A 16,781-nucleotide genomic window follows, 5' to 3' on the forward strand; every position below is an offset into this window, starting at 1 on the left:
AAATCAGATACATCGCAGAAAATGGCAAAAGGGGCGTCAGTTTTGGGTGTGCAAGCAGCGTCGCCTGTTTCAGTGCGGCTTTGGAAGCTTCAAAAGTTGCGATTGATTTGCTGGTTCAGTTGGTTGGTGAATTTCCTGTAATTTCCTGTAATCTCGTTGAGTAGTGCCTGCACTGCTGCTGCTCTGGGTATGAACTTTCTATAAAAATTAATCACACCTAAAAGTGCTCTAAGCTGCTTTTTGACTTTGATCGGCAAAGGACGTGCGAAACAGACAAGATATCCTAAAAAACTGACATCGTGCTGACCAAAAATGCATTTCCTTGCATTCACGACTATATATACCACATTGTTCCAACTTTCGGAGCGAGGTCCTCCTCTTGCCACCTCTCTCAGAAGCTTCGATTGCACGATGTCCGTGTTGGGGTTCCATCTGCTCCCTCTCTTGCGTGTCCAACTTCCTCTTGTTGCCGCGTTTCTTGATGATTTCTACGTTGTCCCATGTGATGCTATGTCTCTTTTTAATCATGTGCCGTGCTATCCTTGATTTCAGCGTTGTGCTCTTCTTATTCTTTTTCGTTTCCCCTTCGTGCTCTCGTGCTCTCCTCAGCTTACCGAAACCAGTCTTTTAGTTTGTCCACTAGTTCCACTAGATTTATGCTTTAATTTGCGGTCCTTAGGGATCCCAGTCTGCTTTTGAGCTGGTAACTTGATGTTACCATGTCGATGTTTAGCTCTTTCATCGTTTTTATAATTTTCGATGAAGCTGCAGAGTGTGTGACTCCTATTCTTCTTTTCCCTTCCAAGTTATTAGCGAGGGATGTCATTGTTTCAATTTCTTGCCGTTTCGCCTTTTTCCACATAAGTCTTTTAATAATCGACCGTTGGATGCCGTTCTTCACTCCGGTGTGGATTATATATTCTTTTTCTTTCTTAAATCTTTCATCACTGAGGACCACGGTGAACAATCGGTGGATCATGGCATGCAAAGAGCCATTTTATGTGAACGTGAGTGGTTCGAATTATCTGGTATCGTTCGCTGCGCGTATATAGGCTTCCTGTAGATATAAAAAGAGATTCCCTTTTCGTCTCTAATGATCCTTAAATCAAGAAACGGGAGTTCTCCATTGTCTTCTACCTCCATTATGAATTTAAGGTTCAATCCCTCCACTGTCTTCATGGACAATGGTGGTGGTCATCTACGTAACTTTACCAGATCTTTGTTAGCAGGTCATTGGAATGTAGATCATTCTCAATCTTCGGAGTTTCTTCCCAGGTTTGTGGATCTTTGGCAGTATAGTAGCTAATTTTGTAAGTTTTATTTACCTTTTTGAGTTGCACACTTTTCTTCAGTCTATAAGATCTTATTCCACATTTCTTTGATATTATAATTTAAAGTTGGACATTCTATCTTAAGTTATTTCGTTATATTTTATTCTATACAAACAAAATATGTTTCATAATCCATGACATTTCCATCGTTACTTTTTTCTCCGATATAGGCCATCTAAACTAATAATAATGATTCTCCATAATCCATTTCTTTTCTGAAAGATTTTTTTGTGTCTTTATTCACAATCTTCAATGCTATTTATTGTTCGATAATGCTTGCATTTTATTATGTTCGATGGGAATCTCAAATAACTACTTGACTTAAGTATTTCAATATTTGCACTTTTCTTAACTATACAACAGCTACTTCCCGTTGGTATATAAAACGTTTATTTGCATACATATCGTAGATATGAGAACAATAAATATAAAAATATATGAACTCGGGACGCAAGTCTATAAGCATTATCTGCTAGACAAATATGTGGACGAGATTATTTATCGAAAAAGCAAAGAGAGAAAACCGGCATGCATTGCATTTACATATAAATTCAACTAGTGGAGTACAGCTTTTGTGTTTTGAGAGCTTTCTATATTTTAGTTGTGAAGATAGCTAGTTACTTTCTAATAATATTAACAGATTTTAGTAAGATGTTAATTGTTTTTTATCATCGTGCGGTAATATGATTATATATTTTATTAGGAAATGCACAGACTACATATAAGAACGTGCCGATGGCATTAATTGCTTCAAAAAAGAGATCAGAGAGACTTTTTGACAATTTCCAGTCAGAAAGGCAGAGCTGCTTCTTACAATCGTTGGAGAGTCAAAAACTATGAAGTTTAGCTATTATATGCTGCTCTGCGTTCATATTTTCCTAACCGCTTCTGTCTTTTACGAATCTTAATCTTGTCTTTGAAATCCATAACAGATTGAGGCGCGAGCAATTATTCGAAGTCGAGGGCGGTTGAATGTCTCAAAGAAAGCAAAAGCTATTTCGGTGCTAGGTAAATGCCCACAATTAGATATTTTAGGAGTTTATTAGTTGCTTCCCTCTGCTCTTGAAGTTTTAACTGCTCTGAAAAGCTAGACCATTAGATAGTTTCGATAGAGGTGATGGCTTAATATATTGTTTTGATCACTTATTGTAACCAATGAATTAACGTCAGACGAGTAAAACTGCAAATATAGAGACATTCCAACATTATTTTGGCTTTACGACCTGATCTAGGGTCTCTTTGAACCTCTGAATTGATTTAAGTATTTCTAGTGATTAAATGAGTTGAAGTAATTAAGACTTGCTTTTTTCTATTCATTAATAACATTTATTGATCTTGCAAATACCGATATTTGCTCACAAGACTTGCTAGCACCGTTCAAGGGAACAAGTGGTTCACGAAATATCGGAATTTGCAAGATCAATAAATATCACTAGCGAATAGAAAAAAGCAAGTCTTAATTATTTCAAATGCTTTATCTATTGCTTTTACAACATTGCATGCGTAGAAATTCTGATCAACTTTAACGTCTCTGTACGGCGCCAACATATTGCACATTCTCACTTTATTAAAAGTATTGAAGATTTCAAATGGACATTGTGTTCACTGCTCGCTTAAATATAAAATATCTTTTAGAAAAGACGATTTGCAGTTTCATCTGGGGCAATGGCATCCCATCAGATGCTGTTTCAATAGACTCCCCGCCTTATTTTCACTAATGATGGAAATTACTTATATGGTGCAATTTAAGAAAAAAACGGTCTTTAAGCGTTTTTGAAGAAAAACTGTGTGTACGAAATTATTGGCATTTTAGTTTCAACTAAATTCAAACATACTGAAAAGCCGGCGCCATTTTGCGTCACATCATAACTCGAGCCAAGAAACGTCAATAGCCCGGCAACTGGCAGTTACTCATAAAAATATTAATTTCCCGCGTGAAGTGCTAAGGAGGACGATGAACATTGTTTTGTGCCTTGTTGCACAAATACCTCCACAAAAACCCCGTAGAAAGCTTTTTGGCTATTCTGAAAGCAGATTTTGGGAAGAAATGGATCGCCATCGTCGGACGGAATCCAGTTTCTTTGGAGTCAGGTTTTAATTGTGAGGATTATTTTAATGTGAGTTAACTTCTTTAAATTTCAACTTCAATCTTGATTGATAATATACGATTGTGTTAGAATTTTCTGTCGCTATTATTCAAATTCAAATCAAGTCACAGAAGAAGAAATTTTGCAGAATATTTAACCGATTTAAGGTTCGAATTCTGCTCAGTGTAAATCCATTTTTTGTGGCCTGTTAATCTTTCAGAAACGTACGTTTTATCGCCGCCCAGGTAAAGATGGCAGAAATTGCTATATATATAGCTTGTTGCCATTACTGCTGAAACGTAAAGTAAATTGAAGGATTGTCCATTTAGTACTTTTCCGTTAAAAACTGACTAATTACTTGGAAAGTAAAAAATAACAAAAAATAAACCGGATGTTTTCATTTAGATAAGATTCAAATGGTTCGCTCGATGATGTTACATGAAGTGTCAGCGAATTACCGCGTTCTCTTTTCCGCCTTGTGAGAATTCAATTTTGAAACCATTATAATTAAGAAATGAACGTCCGGAATTGGGTTTTTAACGGATATGTTAATCGGATAGGTGAAACTACTATTTTGGCGTAACAAAACATCTAGTCATTTTCTTCTTATGCCTTGAGAGCAATGTGGTCGAAGTGGTTACTACTGTTATTCGCTTCTTTATGTAAATTGCCAAACAGGTGATGGGAACAAATTACATATATTGAAGCCATGCGAAGTTAAGCTTAATTTTTGTTTGGGAATTGAGAGATTCCTGAGTCCATCTGTCCTCCTGCGATGTGTGATCAATTGGAAAGGAACATACTTCCACTTTTGTGATGGGCCCTGGATGAAACCGCAACTTGGCTCTTTTCTTGGCTTGGGTATGCCAATAGATTGGGCCTTAGATCACAAATAGGGGGAGTAGGTTGTTTCTCAAGTGGTCTGATCTGCCATCCACTTTATGTTTTGCAAGAGACTCGAGATTTACGGGGAAAATGCACTGCCTCGAACAGGGTCTTTTCGAGTTTGTTCACGCCATTCATGGAACACTGATTATTATTTTCACGCTTTGGATTGCTTTGAGGGAGCAGAATTACAGACGGTTCCTTTAAAATGAATATATTGAAAGTGAAACTCGTGAAATATAGTCTCTAACCATGCTCTTTCTCATCCTAAAATATCTGTAGGTTAATAGGACTGGTGATAGCTATAGCTATCAATCATTGATGAAAGCTATAGCGATACCACAACCGTCTGGTTGTGGATAAAATCAGGTTGCGGTGGGCGGATCACTTAATCCATATGAATGAGGATGATTCAGCCCGGAAAGTCTATAAGGGCAATAACTATGGTAGAAAAAGAAGACGAGGCAGACCCTGTCTGAGATCAGGTCAGGACGCCAGACAGCTTTTAGGGATATCGAATTGGTGGACCTCGGCTCAAAACCGGGGTATTTGGTGTTCCTTATTAAAGCAGACCTAGACCGAATACCGGTTGTTGCGCCGTTGTTAATGATGATGAAGCAATTGTTACCAAGAGGGGTGAGGAATGCGCTAAGAGTTGGAGAGCAATTCATTACGATGATGATTGAAATTTTTTTAAGCCCGGTCGATATTTTTATTTATGCGCTGTTTAATAGAGAGCTTGACGTTGCGCAAGTTGATGTCGCACATCGCCACATGCTCGTTACATATTGCCTGAATTACTTTAATGAATCGGCGAACTTGGTAGTCTATGATCTGAGTTGTTACTGTTTGGTTTTACCCGAGTAAAAGGTGTGACAATGAATATTTAAGGTAGTCGCCAGTTGACATGGACATTTGGATCAGGAAATGGTCAAATTATGATTGGCTATTCTTTACATTGAAGAAAGGGAGCATCATATTTAAATGAAGGATATTTCATGCAGCGTGATATGTCATTAGCCAACGGTGGAGTTGAGGCTGGGAGTGCGTCTGACGTTTAAATTGAGCGAGGTTGGTTCATACACAAGGATTTGATGGTGAAAGGGTCATTGGGGTCAAAGGATTGATTAGGAAGGTAGAAGGAAGCAAAGTATATCAAGATGGAAGTGGTTTCGATTCAAGTGAGGGATTTTGGGTGCTGCTGGCTAGTGAAAAATCTGTTAGAGGTTACGAGTGCTGTGTTTCCGGAAAAGTCTGTCTACGCGGGAGAGGTTAAAATTGGGGTTGAGGATCTGCGCCGGTAACGCAACCTAATTTCACACAGCGGCGCTATTTGGAGATGTTGTCGAAGCCAAAACATTTACAATAACTTTTGAGGGGATCGTTTCCAGTTGACCCATTTAGGACTTGTCCGATTTGCTCATTGTTCTAATCTGCAATATTTATTTATTTAGCATTTAATTAAATTTGACTCGATCTGGTTCATTGATTGGCGCAACTTTCTTCGACATTCTCGTCAGGTTTGAGCGGGATACGTCTGTTAGTACGAGTGTGGCAGCCATTTGTTTATGATGAGAATAGTTTGATTAGAAATTTTAACATTGGAAAAAAATGGACAATGAGTTTGCATAAAATTTTGTGTTTGCAATGAAATGTCGGCTACAGAATCATTGAAAATAATGCTGAAGTTCTTTAGAGAGTCCACTCTACCCAAAACGCAAATATTTGAGTGGCATAAAGTATTCAGTGGGGTTCACGAGATCGTAGAAAATTTGCCTTATGCTAGTCGTCTAACCACCACTGTTACCGACTACAAGAGAGGTTCTCTTATGGATCACTTGGACATATTATGGTTGATATTTTGGGTATGAAGCATGTCACCGAAGGCTCCTGTCGAAATGCGTGGTTTTTTAGAAAAAAAACAAACAGATGCGATTTTTTCGGTTTTCAAAAGTCAAATATCTGTTCCAGAAAACGTACCCTGAGTCAATTGCGACTACTAAAAAAAGTTCATTGACTAAAGGCCATCCCGGCCAATGCCTAGAAGTGTATAGAAATCTAAATGAAATTTCACGGTGTTTCTAGCGATTACATTATATGAAATAATTAAGACTTGCTTTTTGCTATTCGCTAGCGTATTTATTGATGCTGTAAATGCCGATATTTCGGGAACCACCACCACCACAAGTCTGCTCTTCAGGGGTTTTATAAACTGACACTTGTATTGTTTCACAAGGATCATAGAAAACTTGTCTTCTTTAAGTAGTCTGGATCAAATTTGATCAGATGGTATTGCTGGCTCCAGGCGGATTATAGTGCGGTTTATCGCTTTTATGGAAACGAGGTAGTCAATTTTGAAAGATCCGCCTCTGTCCTTTAAGTCTTTAGCGATCTCGCACAGAATATGTGTAGTTGAAATTGCAATGGTTATCAAGGTGGGATTATCTCCGGCTGGAGAGGTAAGTGAAGAACTTTGCTTTGCTTTCCACAAGAAAGTCTTTCGTCATTGGGTAGACCTTTTCGTTTTCGGAGAGTGGTTGGTATATTCTGATATTGTTTCTTTAATCAGGAATATCTGACCATGATAGGCGATACATGATTTAAAAGAATTAATTTTAACCGACACAGATTATTGGAAATGAAATTATCAGATTTGAAGTTTGGAGGCAAAAGATAAGAAATTCGAAGAAAATTTTCTCTTATTGGCTAAAATCTTTTATTTGATGATGCAAATACTGTATTTCCTGAAGCGACTGTCTAATTTCTTTAATTTATTGAAGAAAATTCCCTTTGGAATTGCCACATTCCAGCAGTTTACAGTTGACACTACCCTCCTGACTCCAACACATGCGGAATTTGATCTTCAGAGGATGTATGTTCGGCTATGATTTTGAGGCCGATGGCAAAGACTGACAAGAACTGATAGAGTACGGCAATTGAATGGGCAACTGCGCGTTTTCTACTGTCGCAAAGATAGTTATTGTAATCTATTATATGTATAATTACATAAGATACCTTCAAAGCATAGCCCCCACACTAAGTTAAATTTGTGGGGTACGATGATACAATGAAACCCTAGTCTGCTCCAAATAGTAACAATTTTAAATTAAAATTTGTCATTAATCCTTTTTTTTCTAATATTCCAGTTATTGAATTAGCCTGTGAGGAGTATGGAAAAGATGCTCTCAACAGTCTCATCAAGGCATCATCAAATGGGTCCAATACTGATTGGTTTGAAGACCCGACGAAGGTTCTAAAAGGAGAAACTTTATTGCGTGCTTTCCCAAAACCCATCCGTTCAAGGACTCAAACTCTGGAAGATTCTTCATTTGGGTATCAGCTCTACTATTTGTTGAAACGTGGTGTTATCAAAACCAAACGTGATACGACACTAACTCATCTTCGAATCGGAGTTAACATATTTTTGGCGATAATGCTTGGATTTTTGTATGTTGATGCCGGTAATGAAGGATCTCGGGTGCTTGATAATTACAATTTATTGTTCGCTATACTCATGCATCATTCGATGACAACGATGATGTTGACTGTATTGACTTGTAAGTGAATGGCACTTCCTGAGTTTTGTTACAATAAAGGCTAACTGATTTTATGTAAATTTCCAGTCCCCACCGAAATGTCTATATTGCTCAAGGAGCATTTTAACAGATGGTACTCTTTGAAAGCATATTACTCTTCAGTGACAGTCTTGGATATTCCAATTTCGGTAGGTGTTCATAATCTCAACATTTCGTCAATCTTTTCGTATTAAAGGATATATTTAACCCAAACTACTGTTTACAGGTGCTTTGCTGTTTGATTTTCTCGGTATTAATCTACCTCTTGAGTACTCAACCAATGGAATGGATGCGGTTTGGTATGTTCTTTGCCATCAGTTTGCTGGTTGTTTTTGTCGGGCAGAGTATTGGACTAATAATTGGAGGTTGGTGTAATGTTGTGGTAAGTGTAGCTTCCTTCAGTTAAGAAAGTACAGAATTAAAAGACGGTTCATTTTTATTCAAGAATGGAACATTCCTTGCTCCCATCTTGACCATCCCAATGATGATGTTTGCTGGTTTTGGAGTGACCCTAAGAGATCTTCCAAATTACTTGAAATGGGGTAGTCACATTTCGTATTTACGTTACGGTTTGGAAGGCTATGTAGGTGCTATATATGGAGAGCATCGAAGCACTCTAGCTTGCGAAATGGCTCCCTATTGCCATTATCGGTAATAATTGATGGTATTAAGCAATGACTGACACATTAATGACCTGCCAAATTTTCATTCAGGTATCCACAAAAGTTTTTAGCAGAAATCACAATGCGAGGCGATCAATTCTGGAAGGATGTAATCGCGCTGTCGGTGACGGTGCTAGTTTTAAGGGTGGGAGCTTACATCGTATTGAAGGCTAAAATAAATTCTGTGAAATAGATTTTAAGGGATCTAGAGCTTATAATGAGATTTCTTATTTTTAATCAAAAAAACTTGACTGACTTTATGGTCGTTTATGCCTAATTCATGCCAAAAATGTAAAGACATAAAAATAAGAATATAAAATGTAATGGAATTGACATTTCTTTAGAATTAAAGTGATTTTACTATTCCCTAGAACAATATTATGACGTGTAGGTTTTATATTTATTTATTTTTGTTATTTTGTTTTACACTAGTAACTTTTCAACTGGCCATAATTGTAAATCGAACTGTAGTTGATAGAAATTTTTGATTTTTTAGTAGATTAATCAACCGGTCAATAAAATAAACTAAAACATTGAAATTGTCTTTTTATATTTGTAATGACTAATACGGGTGGGCGGTGGTAAAACGGCCGGAGATGACCAAAAGAGGAGAGCTACCCCGAAAATCGTAAAAGATGGAGAAATTCACGGTGAAGGTCCGCCCGCAAATACGTGTTTGCAAGCCTGTGTTAGCCAGGCTCGGGAATGTGGGGTGTCGTTATAGCACTTCAATCCCTCACGTGTCATTATATCAAAATTCACGTGTCCTCTCCGGTGCCTGGATATTCGCTTGTCCTATTGAAATAAACAATACACGAGCAAAACCTGAAATTCAAAAATAAAAAAAAATAACGGCTGGATCGCGCGCGAGGAGCTGTGAAACTCCGGACCTGGGTGCCGCGACCACAAAGGAGGATCCACGATGGATCACATCCCCGATCAATGTTTTCCCTGCCTCAGATATATTGTGTGGCGCGGCCTATTAGGTTCTCACCCTGCCTTGGTCATGAGATTGGAGAATGCCCTTGTTAGAAAGAGTTTTGCGGACTAGAGAGGAGTAGTGGAAAAGGAGGTTCTCAAATTGAAAACAAATTAGTTCGAGTTCATTTCCATTTGTAATTCATAATAAGGAAAAATGTAAAAAAAAACATAAGAATAAATTTAGGCCAATAAAAAAAGTAATAGAAAATTGAAAATAAGAAAATACAAATATAGAAAAAAAATAACATTTATTTTACCAACGACAAAGGGATAAAGGCCCCCTTCCCTTGAGAGCTCTTAAGGGGAAGTTCGCATGGATTATTTGAAAAAAAAAACGTGACCGATACGATCCAACTAATGCTTCATTGTTGACTAGTTTATAAACAAGATTGTACCCATTCCTCCGGTCAATATTTCCAGTTTGTTCCTCAAGCCTGCAACGCGTGTGTCCTTCGGGAAATTCTTCTCGCAAACAGCACGATTTGTATCAAGTGAATTGTGTTCACTTTAACAAAATACGAAGCACCTCTTTCGGGATAGAGCACATTCACAGGCAAAAAATAAGAAATATCGCGATTGTAGCCCTTTTTAATCTACCTTCGAAAATCTTATCACTACCGACCATCATGGGTTACTTACCTCCCAATTCTAACGAAAAGCCCCCAGTTTGTGACCAGTTCACATTGTGAAAAGCCTCCTTAGGAAAATCGGAACCGCGCAACAAATTAAATTCCACGCAAAAAATTTCGCGCGCGTTTCTCAAGAAACGTAATCTTCCACCGTCTACTTTCCGTCTTTAATTCACCTGCCTGAAATTCCAAAAGAGAGAGGCATGTCTCAGGTTTGTAGAAGCAAGGAGGAACCTAGAAGAGAGTCTATAAGAAGTGATGGTACCAGAAAGTCTGGTGCCGAGAAAGGTAGCGCATGAGGAAGATTGAGATGCGATCAACTCCATGGGGGCACCAATTCAGGTGCCTGCAGCAATTCAGGTTGGATTATTCTCCCTTTTGTCCTGAATGTGGCTACACACCTGAGGAATGGGCTAGTGTTTGGTCATCTCTAGAGCGTGGACCAAAATGGCTATGGAAAGGATACCCAGAACATAAAACCACCATTGAAGACGAGAGAAGGAGGAAACTTGCGGTGCAGGGGCTCGGAGCCCCAGTAGCGGCAGTTTTTGGGAGTGAGCAAGCGGGCCCCCGGTCGACGGTGGTGGACAACTTGGCCCATGATTTGGATCTAGAGAAGCAAGTGTTCAAGCGAAGTAAGAGCTTACCGGAAACACCGATAACAAACCAAACAAAGATGAACTTAAGGCAGATCGTTGGATGACTAAAACTGTGATAACACCCACCGCATATGTTCAAGATGCGCGACAGCAGGAGGTACTCCAGGACCAAGAAAGGATCCATTCAAAAGGAGCTTGTCAACTATGAGATCTCCATCAATGTAAAAGACGGTAAAGGATAAGGTACAGGCAGCTTGGTGCAAAGACAGTTAAACTATCCGAGTTTATTAAGGACAAGCACGACGCGCACCAATGCATAAAGAATATGGTGAAGGTTATTAGAGTCCCTTCTAATAGATTACAGATAGAGGAAAGAACACTAAGGATACGCCGAACCCTGCTGGGCCAACAGTGTCACGTCTAACCGTACTGCCATCGACTCACGGCGAAATAAACGAGTACGTGAAAAAGAAGGGGGAACTCTGAATAATCAGCGGGCACCTAAGAGAAAAAAGGCGGACAGGTAAATCAGAAACCCAGCACTAATCGCTCAGAAGGAGGTAAGTCTACAGAAAGTATAGAAAAGTCGGCCAGGGTTGCGAAGCCCAAGATGAATGAAAACGATGGATGGACTAAAGTTACCAACAAAAAAGCGAAAGCAAAAGTGAAAGTGCGAACTCGTCCAGATGCGATTGTTATCTCCAGTAAGGGCAATCTGTCCTACGCGGTGATACTTGGAGAGGATCTGAACGGAAATGTGAATAGAACCCGAAGAACCCAGAAAGGGGTACCTCATGTTCAAACTAAAAAGATCCTGCTTTGTGGGGGCAAAAATAAGTGGTGTATGTATATGTATGCAGCTGCTACGCTCCACTAAGTATGATATTGTCTGAGTTCGAAGAAATGCTTGATAATTTTGTTTTCGACGTAAGGTGACGAAGTCCAAAGGTGATTGCTGTGGCTTGAGCCCTAGAGTGGGGAAGCGAGAATGCCAGGCGCAGTTTATTAGAAGCCTTTGCGCAGAATGAAGAAATGGAGGTCAGATTCGGTTGTAGGTCTGACCTTTGTCAGCCCTGCCCTGGCGCGTGGTATGTCCTGGTGCGTTAGCGAACACTACACCCATAGCGATTACCAGGCAATCTTCTTTGAGGTATGTGTCCAGCCAGGAGGCGCTCATTCGCCAGTAGAAGACCAAACTACTGGTGGAATGGTGAACTGGCCAGCTTTTGATCGGCTTACCAAAGAGTCAGAAGAGTGGCGGTTGGTAGAGTCGATCAGGGGCAAAAAGAGTGCGCCTATAAAGCAGCCCGCAAAACCCTCAAGCTCGCCATCCAGCGAAGCAAGGGGAAACGCTTTAAGGAGCTCTGCTCAGAAGCGGACGTAAACCCGTGGAATAGTGTGTCCTATCCTGTTGCTGAAAATCATCCAGAGGTTATTCCCCCAGCAAGAGGAGAGCACCGACACATTCCAGCCACCTCAGAATGTGACGGCAATTCCTCCAGTCATCAGACATGAGTTGCTGGAGATCTACAGTAGAATAAGAGACAATAAAGCTCCTGGACGGAGTATTGAATAAGGCCCTTAAGCTCGCCGTGAAATCCAGACCGGACATGTCCGCTGAGTTGTTCGAAGCGTGCATGTCAGAGGAAATATTTCCAGCGGCATGGAAGCAGAAGAAGTTGGTAGTTCTGCCTAAGCATGGCAAACCTCCAGGTGAACTATCATCATACAGACCCATATGTCTTTTGGACACTGTGGGGATAATGTTAGAGTGGGTGATCTATAATAGATTATTCCCTGTTGTTGAGAGCTAAGGCGACCTTTCAGATCGGCAGTATGGGTTCCGTAAAACCAGATCAACCATTGATGCCATCAAATTGGTTACTGGCTTGGCCGAAGATGCGATTCACGGAACGGGTAGCAAATATTGCGTGGTGGTAACCCTGGACTTGAAAAATGCATTCAATTTGGCGAATTGGAATCTAATACGCAAATCCCTAGCGAAAGTTGCTATTCCCGCCTAACTCGCTGCTGTCCTCAATAATTATTTAGCTGAAAGGTGGCTCTGATTTGACACCGATGGCGGACCTCAGGAGTACGTTGTTTCCGCGGGTGTCCCACAGGGCTCCGTATTAGGCCCACTACTGTGAAATATCATGTACAACGATATACTGAATCTTCCCCTTCCGGGGGAAGCCACAGTGGTAATTTACATAGCGCTGGTTGTTGTTGTCAAGTATCTCGAAGATGCTGAGCTATACTCAGACGAGGTAATCAATGCTGTTAAAAGTTGGGTAGAGTGCTCTGTTCTGTTCTGACACTTCCGGAGGAAAAGACGGATGCGGCCCTCATTACTAAGAGGCGAAAGATAAATTACGCTTGTATTAGAATCGGAAATCATATCATCACTTCCAAGCCGACCATCAAATACTTGGTGTTTGTGATAGACAGGAAGCTCAGTTATAGGAAATACGTGGAGTATGTTTGCGACAAATCATCTACTGCTAGTATGGCCCTGGCAAGGATGATGCTGAACGTGGGAGGGTCACGGTATACCGCTAGGTTGTTTATAGCCAAAGCGATAACCTCAATCATGCTCTATACGACCCCAGTTTGGAGGGAATCGTTGCCGATGCCAGGTAACGCTAACAAACTGAGTGCCTTCAGGACTGTCATGACTGTGATGGCTAACATATACAACGCGAAGCCAATCTCTCCTTCATCGCAGATGAAGAACGCTGAGAGGCAGAGATCCATAAATAGATGGCAAGAACGGTGGGAACGCTTGAGAAGGGTCGGTGGACTCACAGCTCTATTCCTGCCATCAAGGAGTGGTTGGGGAGACGAAACGGTGAGATTAATTATAATCTCTCCTAGTTTCTCACGGGGTATGGAGGAGATCGATAATACCTGTACAGGTTTAAATTGGAGACCTCGCCCAACTGTCCAAATTGCGATGGAGTTCCAGAGGACCCAGAGAATGTATTCTCCACTGTCCGAGATTTCTTGAAGAAAGTAGGAATTTATAAGACACTCTAGCAGAGGTGCTAATAGCAAAAAATCTGGTTTCGAAATTGGTAGCACATCCGGAGAATTGGGATACGGTCACGTGCGCCGCGTATATGTAGAAAAAAGGTGACTAAGCTAGAGAGATCTGATTCCACCCCGGGGCGTAATACCTTATGGTGATTCCGTGGGGCAGGGAGGGAGTCGGGGGTGGTTTTAGTGGGTAAAACTCCCACACGCTGGTGTGTCCAGACTGGTCTGGGAAGATTTCCACCTTCTCAAAAAAAAAAAAAAAAAAAGACGGACAGATAGACAGACAGTAAACCGATTTTAATAAGGTTTAGTTTCACATAAAACTTTAAAAAATGAACGTAGGATTCTACACAATCATTTGTGCGAAGTGCATTAAGCATCATCAGACGGGCCTTTGTAATGGAGTACAGTCCAATTTGAAAAACAACAACAAAGAAAAACAATTTCAACTTTCTTTGTTTGGAAGCAGTAAACGAGATGAGAATGAACCATTGAGAATGGAAAGGCAAAATCTTGTCCGATTACCTCTGAGTTTCAAACAATGATTCCAACAGATCCGGCACAAAGGCACGGAAGGTGTCTCCACGTGGTATTCTGTACTTTCACGTCATTTATCGTTTCCGTAACTGGAAACTTACCTTATTTCGGGCATTTAAAGATATCAAGCAGGTGCTGAATTCACAAATTTATTGAACCGATAGCTACTCATTATTATATGGTATTATTTCTTAATTTGTAAAATCAGGATAAAAATCTCGGGCGGGTACAATGCTGACCATATTTTCTTCTACATTGTACTGTAGTGTACCTTTACGGTCTTAAATGAAGTGCTGTAACATATTTCAAGGTCCTGATTCAAATATGGATTGTTGCGTTAACGATTATTATTATTATTCAACTATGTCGTTAGTTAAAGTGACATATACCATGCAGCCATCTATATGTCAACGTAATATATTTTGGTGAAAATTAAAAAGCTCAAGATGGAAGCTTTGGTTAGCATTTCTCAATAGATGGCCCGCTTGGAAGTGAGAGGGCTTACATGAATAAATATGCAAGAAAAGTGCAATTATTTTATTATGATGCTACATGCCCGGTGACCGTTGTGCGAATTTATTATGGAAGATGTAGATTAGTTGCCTTCTTCTGACGCATATCCCTCTTCAGTGAATCAATAGCTTTATTTTTAATTGGCGTACATTTATGCGTTTATATTGGACATGCGCGTTCATATCCTGAAGCAGATGATGAAGATACGTGAACTTCACGAAGTAGAACACTTTCTGAAGCGTAGTTTATCCATTGAGCCTTCGAAACCTACCCACCAAATAAAAAGATAATCAGGTCTTCCTTCAAAAGTATCTTTATTGAATTATGTAAATAACTGTGATGTTGTGCGAGTGGTTCGGATTAATAGTTTACAACAACCAAATCTTGGGCGAATGATAGGAGTCCCCACAAGTAAGTACATTTGAGTGCTCCAACAGGTGTTTTCTTCTATTTGGTTTCGTTGTGTCACCCACCTGATGATATCCATTAAATAACAGAGTTTGCAACAATTGGTGGCAGATTTTATTGCAACTTGCAAAAAGTCGCTTACCTAATTAGGGAAATGACCACAGAAAGCGTGAAAATTTCGTACTTTCTGCACCATAGTGTGTCATGATATTATGAAAGTGCAATGAATACTTTGTAAATGAGTCTGAACTGTGTACGGTGGCTTTTAATTAGCTTTGAATGATATAATTCACTGCATTCGTTTGAGCTGCTATATGTACTCGTATACCGCCATCACCATCACTTTTTTTGGTAGAATAGTCTCTGAGAGCGGAGTTCGTCACATTTCAGGTTTCCATTTTATGGCACTTCGCACTCAATTCCCAATTTTCTGAAATAGGACTTAGGAATAGAAATTTGCATAAGACTTAGAGAAACAAATTTGATTCCCTCTTGGCATATTTAGTATCAGAAAAGGGAGTGCGCTATCATGCATTCTTTTAAACTTTATCTTAAAAAAAGTGATCCGTGAGGTTGAGGTAAATGCGGGAGGCACTGTCCCCGTTCATCATCGACGGCTCAATAACCGGTATCCGTTCTAGCCCTGCCTGGTGTCCTGGCCTACGCCATCGCTCCATCTGAGGGAAGGTCCGCCACATCTTCTCTTTCTGCCATAGATATTGTCCTTATAGAGTTTGCGGACTGGATCATCCCCACCTATACAAAATAGGTGACCCGCCCATCCCAACCTGTTGAGCCGGATTTTAATCATGACCAGGCGGTCGTGGTATTGATGATAAATTTCGTCGTTTTATAGGCTAATGAATCGTCCATCCACATGTAGGGGCTGACAATTCTGTGGAGGATTCTTCTCTCGAACGCGGCAGTTCGCAATTTTTCTAACTAAGAACCCAAGCCTCCGAAGAATATATGAGGAATGGCAAGATCATTGTCACAATAAGAGCTTTGACCCTATGATGAGACGTTTGAAGCAAACGATTTTTGTTAGCTGAAGTGGGCTCTGTTTGCCGCCAACAACCGTGGGCGGATTTCATTGTCGTAGTTGTTATCGGTTGTGATGTGATTAACTATTCTAATTGTAGTTAAACACCTCATCAACTTTTTCTTACTGGCAACTAACTCAACTTCCACCCTGCTACCAACAGGTAGGCAAACCACTCAGGTGGGTGAGTTTCACTTCGTGGTGAATTATATTGTTCTAGGTACGGGGCTCGAACGAATCCTCGTTAATCAGCTTGCGCCTCCACACTACCCCACCATCAGCTGAAAATGGGTTTTAGCGGTAAACCGGCTCCTGGCCCGCCAACTTTAGGAATGTAGATCAAATCTCACGCGCCGTGCACCGCGCGACGTTCTTGGGCCTGTCCTCCACGTCAAGTCTAAAGAAGTGCTCCACTCTATTCAGAACTTCATATGGACCCTCATATGGTGGTTGCAAGGACTTCCGGAAAGCATCCACGTGAACCAAGACGTGT

At 40.3% G+C, this 16,781-nt stretch overlaps 2 protein-coding genes across 3 annotated transcripts in view; both read left to right on the plus strand.

Annotated features, from left to right (window-relative positions):
- LOC119648946 (ATP-binding cassette sub-family G member 4) overlaps positions 1–9,079 on the plus strand; it is a 72,630-nt gene extending 63,551 nt beyond the window's left edge. Inside the window, exons 7-11 of one of the 2 annotated variants that reach the window (XM_038050865.1) lie at positions 7,450–7,860; positions 7,927–8,027; positions 8,105–8,260; positions 8,324–8,529; positions 8,592–9,079. In XM_038050865.1, the coding sequence (XP_037906793.1) occupies positions 7,450–7,860; positions 7,927–8,027; positions 8,105–8,260; positions 8,324–8,529; positions 8,592–8,733 (1,016 nt within the window). In that variant the 3' untranslated portion in view covers positions 8,734–9,079. The remainder of the gene's footprint in view (positions 1–7,449; positions 7,861–7,926; positions 8,028–8,104; positions 8,261–8,323; positions 8,530–8,591) is intronic. The other variant, XM_038050873.1, reaches the window with a different exon arrangement.
- A 5,991-nt stretch (positions 9,080–15,070) lies between these two features.
- The window catches only part of LOC119660763 (ATP-binding cassette sub-family G member 1), a 221,887-nt gene continuing 220,176 nt past the window's right edge, over positions 15,071–16,781 (plus strand). The window contains exon 1 of the mRNA XM_038069546.1: positions 15,071–15,249. The gene's annotated coding sequence lies outside the window, so the exon portion shown is untranslated. The remainder of the gene's footprint in view (positions 15,250–16,781) is intronic.

Source organism: Hermetia illucens, chromosome 1, assembly GCF_905115235.1.
Source record: "Hermetia illucens chromosome 1, iHerIll2.2.curated.20191125, whole genome shotgun sequence".
NCBI lineage: Eukaryota > Metazoa > Arthropoda > Insecta > Diptera > Stratiomyidae > Hermetia > Hermetia illucens.